Source organism: Brugia malayi, assembly GCF_000002995.4.
Source record: "Brugia malayi strain FR3 genome assembly, contig: Bm_v4_Chr2_contig_001, whole genome shotgun sequence".
NCBI classification, from domain to species: Eukaryota; Metazoa; Nematoda; class Chromadorea; order Rhabditida; family Onchocercidae; genus Brugia; species Brugia malayi.
Window position 1 is genome coordinate 11,156,932 of NW_025062476.1, and position 7,126 is coordinate 11,164,057.

General features: G+C 28.6%; 1 protein-coding gene across 1 annotated transcript; it reads right to left on the reverse strand.

Moving 5' to 3' along the window:
* Window positions 1-2,320: 2,320 nt before the first annotated feature.
* Window positions 2,321-3,043, reverse strand: Bm17542 (Uncharacterized protein; the record flags this gene model as incomplete). The annotated part of the gene is made up of 2 exons (XM_043079235.1): window positions 2,321-2,680; window positions 3,020-3,043. The coding sequence occupies 2 exons, from the start codon at window positions 3,041-3,043 to the stop codon at window positions 2,321-2,323; spliced, it is 384 nt and encodes a 127-aa protein (XP_042935169.1).
* Between the last annotated feature and the right edge of the window lie 4,083 nt (window positions 3,044-7,126).

The window sequence follows — 7,126 nt, forward strand, 5'->3', positions numbered from 1 at the left end:
AATATTAATTTAATTACAAATCAAATGAATTATGAATATTATATGGGAAACAAAAAATATTTATTATGGAATAATATGACTAATAAAATAATATGACAGATAGAAATTATAATGAGATCAAATGGTATCATCAACAAATAAACGTATATATATATATATATATTAATACTACAAATCAAGTGTAATGAACTTATGCATGTATTTATTTATTTAGTAATATATGGGTGATAGAAAAAATGTTAGAAAAAAAGATTTATTTATGTAACTTAACTTTATAGTAATCTTTGGAAGCGATTTGATAAATGCTGAACTCAATGGTAATCAAATAAATTTGATTGAATTATTAATTCGAATAAAATGTTTCCAAAAAATTTTTTATGCAAAAATTATGCAAATTACACAAGAAAATTTTATGCTATAAATCTTAAAAAGTTGAGTTTTATTAAAGATATATCATAGATAAATTTTGATTGCATTTAAATAATATTTTTGCGGAATGGACTGAACTGATTTGCATAATTTATAAGTCAAAAAGAAAAAATAACACATCCGTTTATTATAATTAGCAGCATTGGCATGTTGAATTATCTGTTATCAATAAACATTTATAATTAACATCCAAAATAAATTTATGATTTTTAGCACAAATATGATATTGTATTAGAATTACTTGACTAATTAATTGTCTTTAGAATATCTGGACCAAATTAAAAATTTCTGATAGTGTTTACTAATAACATAACATACACTATTTCATACAATTGAAAAATGCTTATTCTACACCTAATTGTAGTTCTAATCCTGCGATTATTGATGAAAGCAACATTTCATCTCTTTTTTAGAACAAGTTGTGAAATTTTATCGTTAAAGATTTGAATTGCTGAATAAAATACTTTGCAGTTCTAAAGGAAAAAGGTTGACTAATTAGTGTGATACATCGTTATGTAATTAATTAAATAACATATCAGTATCCCTATGATTTGTACAGTATCCCTATGATTTGTAAAAGATTTATTCAGAGCAAAAAAGGCAAAAATTTAAAGCAAAAAGGGAATTTTTTTCTTTTCTTAGCTAAATTAAGGCTAATGAATTTGTATTTTATTTTATGTAAAAGTTCAACAATATTGACATTGAATTGAAAGAAGGTAAGCAGTTTAAAATTGATAATTTTTTGTATTCATCAGATGAAGGAAGTGTTGATTAAATGATTTGATGAATGTCAAATTCAAATATTGCAAAGAAATCAAAAAATGACACAACTGCGGCGCATATCAGAGCTATTTGAAGTAAATAAAATAATTCTTAATGCATATTTGATGTCATTATAACGCCCGCTGTATCATTTCACAATGTGACATAATATACATTCACTCAGAAGTATTGCAAAATTGCAGGAAGTGCAACAATTCAAGAATGAATAATATGAATTTGTACTTTGCACAGATCAAACGTAACTATCTTAACGCATATGAGAAATTGAATGAATTTTCTTCATAGCTATTGAAGTAGTTAGTACTACAGTAGATATTCCTTTCACGATTTCAATTTTTTTTAAACTGATGCAACAAAGCAGCACTGAAAATCACATAATTGTTGAAATATTGACAAGAGACAGGAAACTGAAACAGATAATTTGAATTTCTATCTCATCACAAACAAACACTGCTTGAATCAACATTGTCCGTTCATATTTGTTTGTTGCAACCATACTCTTTTGCTCATATCCTACAAAAATTCTTATAATAGTAAATTTAACCGCTTTATTTAAAAATTAAATAAAAAGACTGAAATGACTGCAAATTCTGAAAATGTTTGAAAACGGCTTCAAAAAAATATTTGTCACAAACAAACTTAATTTGTGCTATTGCAAGACTGCACGAAATAAGAAAATACACTTATCAGATAAAGTTGGATAAATTCAAGAAGCTATAAACAATAATTTGTGATACAATAAGAACAAATGAATGACTGTAAAGATTGTCATAGCCACAGCAAACGACCATCAACGGTACACTGCTAACAATACCGTATAAAAAAGAAGCGAGGACAGTACAACCGCCACTTATTTTCTACCGTATTACATTCAGGAATAACGCAATAATACAGTAAATGAGTCATCGGTTTGCTCATTGACAATCTTTTACGTAAACATCCTACTTCATCTTATTTAAGTTTATGCACACGTGAATGTCAATGACTAGAAATTTAAAAATTCAAAATTCGAAAAAAAAATTCAAAAAAAAAAATTGTCTGAAATGTTTTTTTGAAGAATGCTTTTAGCTTAAACTACATGTGTAAAAGCAAATTTAGAATTTCTTTATTACTGCCCTATTTCTTTGTGATACAAAGTAGCTTCCTTTCTTGATGGTTCAGATCGCTGACCTCTTTGTGCTCGATACTGGTAGATCTCGAATTTGTACTGGTTCCGTTTTGACTTCTTTGTGCTCGATACTGGTAGATCTCGAATTTGTACTGGTTCCGTTTTGACTTCTTTGTGCTCGATACTGGTAGATTCTCGAATTTGTACTGGTTCCGTTTTGACTTCTTTGTGCTCGATACTGGTAGATTCTCGAATTTGTACTGGTTCCGTTTTGACTTCTTTGTGCTCGATACTGGTAGATTCTCGAATTTGTACTGGTTCCGTTCTGTGTACGTGTGCTGTGGGAGTCTTCGTGAAATACTTTATTATTCAAACCTCAAACTTGGGTAAATAAACCACAGATTAACACTAAATATTATACAACATTACAATAATGAATTGATACATAACACACAAATGTAACTTAATTACAAAACATTTAAAGATATAAGCAAGCTAGACACCTCGCAACTATATAACACTTTATTATTTTAATCTGCACAGATTGAAGGTAACTTAACACCTCCAGTATCGGGATAAGGGAGCTAGCGAGGTTTGTCAAGTAGTTTTTTCGGCTTACATAAATGATGGTCAGGCAAAAATTATATGGTTTGCAAGAAGTTTAATCTAAACTTGGTTTGTAATGCTGTATTTACACACCAATTTCTTTACAATAAGCTCCATACACAGGGCTTTCAGCTATAACAAACTGATGGATTTTAATTTTTTTAATAATTGTACACTAATAATTATATAAGTTCCCATTTGCAAAGAGAGTAGAAGATGATTTCTAAGAATTTAGAGGCAAGTTTAAATAGAGTATTATTGATTGCCTCTAATTTTAATCTTAAATATGCAAAAGTAGAGCATTTATTACTTGCATTAACTAAAGATGTGGATGTAAACTACGTTTTATCAAGGTGTAATATTAGGGCTGATAAAATCATCAATATAGATAGCATTCATGGCTATAGTAGTGATATAAAAGTTTTTTTACAAGATAATTCTGAATTGACTATCAATGGAGTTGAGCCATACCAAACAAGGAACTATAATCAGTGGATTTGTAAGGAAGAAAATTGGGAGGGATTTTATGGGTGTTAAGGTTACGAAGTGGATTAAAATCATTTAAAACAATAGCCTTTGTTTATTAGGTTATAGCTTCGCCATTGTGGCGACAACATGTGATATGAAGAATGTTTTAGCTTAAACTACATGTAGATTTCATATCCATTTGGGTGAGAATAATTAATCAGAAATAAAAATTTAATTGAAAAAATAAGTTGTATTTTTTTCATCCATCAAAATTGTTAAAAGCAATTTGACGTGGTTCGTCATGCAAAATCTTAAACTGTACAAACAGAAGGATTTATTGAAAACTTAAATTGAATAGAAAGTTTAAAATGAATTCAAGTTGCAGCCCCACCCACAAGTATTGTGAACCTAAATTATTGATATAAGGAAAAAAAAGCTCAAAGCTTCCCAACATGCACTTTGATCTCCATGTCTGCTCATTATTAGTACAAGTAAGCTAACTAGGTTTCATTTGATAGCATACAATTCTGCTTTACCTAAATCATAACAAACAAATGAATAATATATTAAATGTTAAGATACAACTTTATTTGATTTATGAAGATGTGCTCAAATAATGCTAAATGTGTCTGGTGGTAAGCAGAAGTCTTTATTAATGCTTCTTGAAGCGTTTTAGTCAAGCTGGTTTATAATTATTTAAGAAGCTTCTTTAATAAGAACCTTCTACGCATACTGCAGTTTATTATGCTAACTATAAATTGTTAACTATCTGTAATTAAACCAATTTATTTGGCAAACCCAAGTTATTTTGCTATAGAATTAAACATAATCTCTTTTTTTGGTTCTATTATTTCCCTTTTCTAATCATAAAATTGAAATGTTTCCATCAATAATTACAGTATTTGCTCATTAGGTGATTCATAATGAAATGAGCACAACAGACTTATTATTTGGTTGAAAATTGTACCACAATCAAACATTAGATTTGAAATATTTATAATTTGAATGACTTCGACGCAAATTCGTTTTATTTTAATTCAAAAAGAAGAAAAAAATCGTTCAGATAAAATTTGCTTATGAAATTTGTTGTTTTTTCGCAGAAGTTACAATTAGCTTAAACTATTCAATCTGCTCCTCTTACTGTGAGAAGTAAAAAGAATAGCAAAGTATTAGTACGTCATTTGTTTATTTTTCACGTCATTTATTTATTTAAATAGTCTCTTTCCATTTTTTTTAAAAAAATTTCTGAATATTTTATTTGTTTTTTCATAAGTCTTATTCCATTTAATTGTGAATCCATTTCATAAATATAAAAATTCCCTATACGTATTGATTAATCATTTCATTATCCAATTATTGTTGTGATTTGTAAAAAAAATTTGATTGGAATTAGTTGAGATTGTTGTTTGGTAAATATTTTATGAGTGTGCAGATTGTGACATTGCAAGTTCATACTAATCCGGTTGTATCGGAACGTTTCTTATATTGCTATTTCAGAAGCAAAAAGTTGCAATCCTTTGATTATGACATGAAATTTGGAAAATGTTTGCAGTGATATACTGGAAAATATGGACAACATTTCTGAGATTTACTTATCCGTCGTCAATAAATTGGGACATTCAATATGCGAATCTAAATTGATAGCTAGATAAATGGTTAATTTAAGCGAGAAATGATGAAGCAATCTTCATAGTCCTTTTGTTTTCTATGAACACTGATTGAAAATTGTTTTGAAATTGTGATAAGGCGGAAGTTATATTCGCATTATCAGAAAGTCATTTGCTGTTGAAATATCTTTATTGTATTATTCATAATGAAATTGTGCTTTAATTTGACATATTATTCAGTTTTTGATATTACATAGGTAAAATAAAGATCCATTAATCAAATGAAAACATTAGTTTATTTTTTAAGAAAGCCAAGGAAAAAATCAAAGTGCAATCATGAGAAACACTGAGCTCATTTCTTTCTTAGATCAATAATTTCAAATTCACAATACCCGAAGATAGAGACGCCAAATTAACCCATTTTAAATCTCATATTCAGTTTAAATTTTCAATGAATTTAGCTTTTTTTTTAATGAATTTAGCTTTTCTTAAGTGATTTGATATTGAAAATGGCAATAAAGCATCAAACTGCTTTCAGCAGCTTTGACAGATGGGCAGAAAAATAAGAAGTTAATTTCACGATTAAATTTATAATTCTCATTAAATATTATCGCATTCGCCATAATGATTGCAATTGCTGTGTGAAATTTGAGTTAAAAGCATTCTTCGTAATTTATTATTTTAGGCATTAAAAAATCTAATAACTAACAGTCATTTTGGCACAATAATCGCAGTATCCGGAAAAGATTGTCAATGAGCAAACCGATTACTCATTCTTACTGTATTACTGCATTATTCCTGATATTACCGTTAAACTGTCACGCAGAGAATGCGACAAATGTGTTCGATATAAGGGATGAACGTAATACGGTAGAAAGATACGTGGCGGTTGTACTGTTTTCACTGCTTTTGTTATACGGTTTTGTTAGCAATGTACTGTTAATGATCGTAATCTGTAGTCGTGACAATCTTTACAGTCGAGCGTTCACTCATATAACATACCAAATTATTATTTGTAGCTTCTTGAACTTTATCCCACAAGCGACCATTGTCGTGCTTAAAATACTAAGGAACAAAATTTTTGAGCGTAAGTTCTTTATGTTCGCTCATATATCACTAACTTATCATTTATATGATTTGAAATATTCATAATTAAATTGATTATAGCATAGTATGTTAATAAATAAAGTTGAATTACATTTATTTCATGTAATGTCACAAATGATTAAACAATTTTGTTTTAATTATCTATTCCATCAGTATTTAAGTACAAATTTCAGCATGGATTTACCGAATATTTTCTGTTTTGAGTACATTCTCGTTTTTCGTCTCGTTGCACTTGACATTTTTATTGGCAATGAATCGCCTTATAGCCATATGTTTTCCAAAATTTAACGCTTTTTTCAAATCGATGAAATTCTATTTTCTGCTCATCTTCCTATGGTTATCAGGTTTCGGTAGGTTACACTAATCATTTTATGCAATATTTTATAAAAAATAATTGGTTAAAAAGAGACTGCGAATGGCATCTTAATCTAAGTCGTAACTAAATTTAGAAATTATCATTCGGTGGTTGTTCAGTGCATAGCAGTCAGTCTAACTGGATTTATCAGAACTTAATTATTTTGCAACCTCAGTGATAAATTTATGCCTGACCTTGTCAAAATGTAAGCAACATTACGAGCTTATCATACTAATTTCACTTTTATGATGAACTATCAGTGTCTAAAATTTCGCAAATGATTTTTCAGTAATATCGCTAGTAGAATTTCATTATTGCATCAAAATTTTCAATGTGTCAAACTTCCAATGGTCATTTAATTGTACCAAAAGAGCGCCAGAAAGTGGAGCTGTGTTTATGAAGTTCGTTTTCCCTTGAATTTCATTTTTTTTTTCCTTTTAAAAAAAGAAGAATATGCATAAAAAACGGAAGAATTTTAAGTATATTTACAGTTTTGATGATTATAAGTTCAATTTTCTTTTTGCTAAAGCAATTATTGTCCATCGGCTAACATTTTTACTTCCGCATACATATTTGTACAAATATGTATTCAGAATTCGTTATGCATGGACTCTTGCGATACCCATTGCGATGTTCGCAATTTATATTCTAATATTCTGCAGT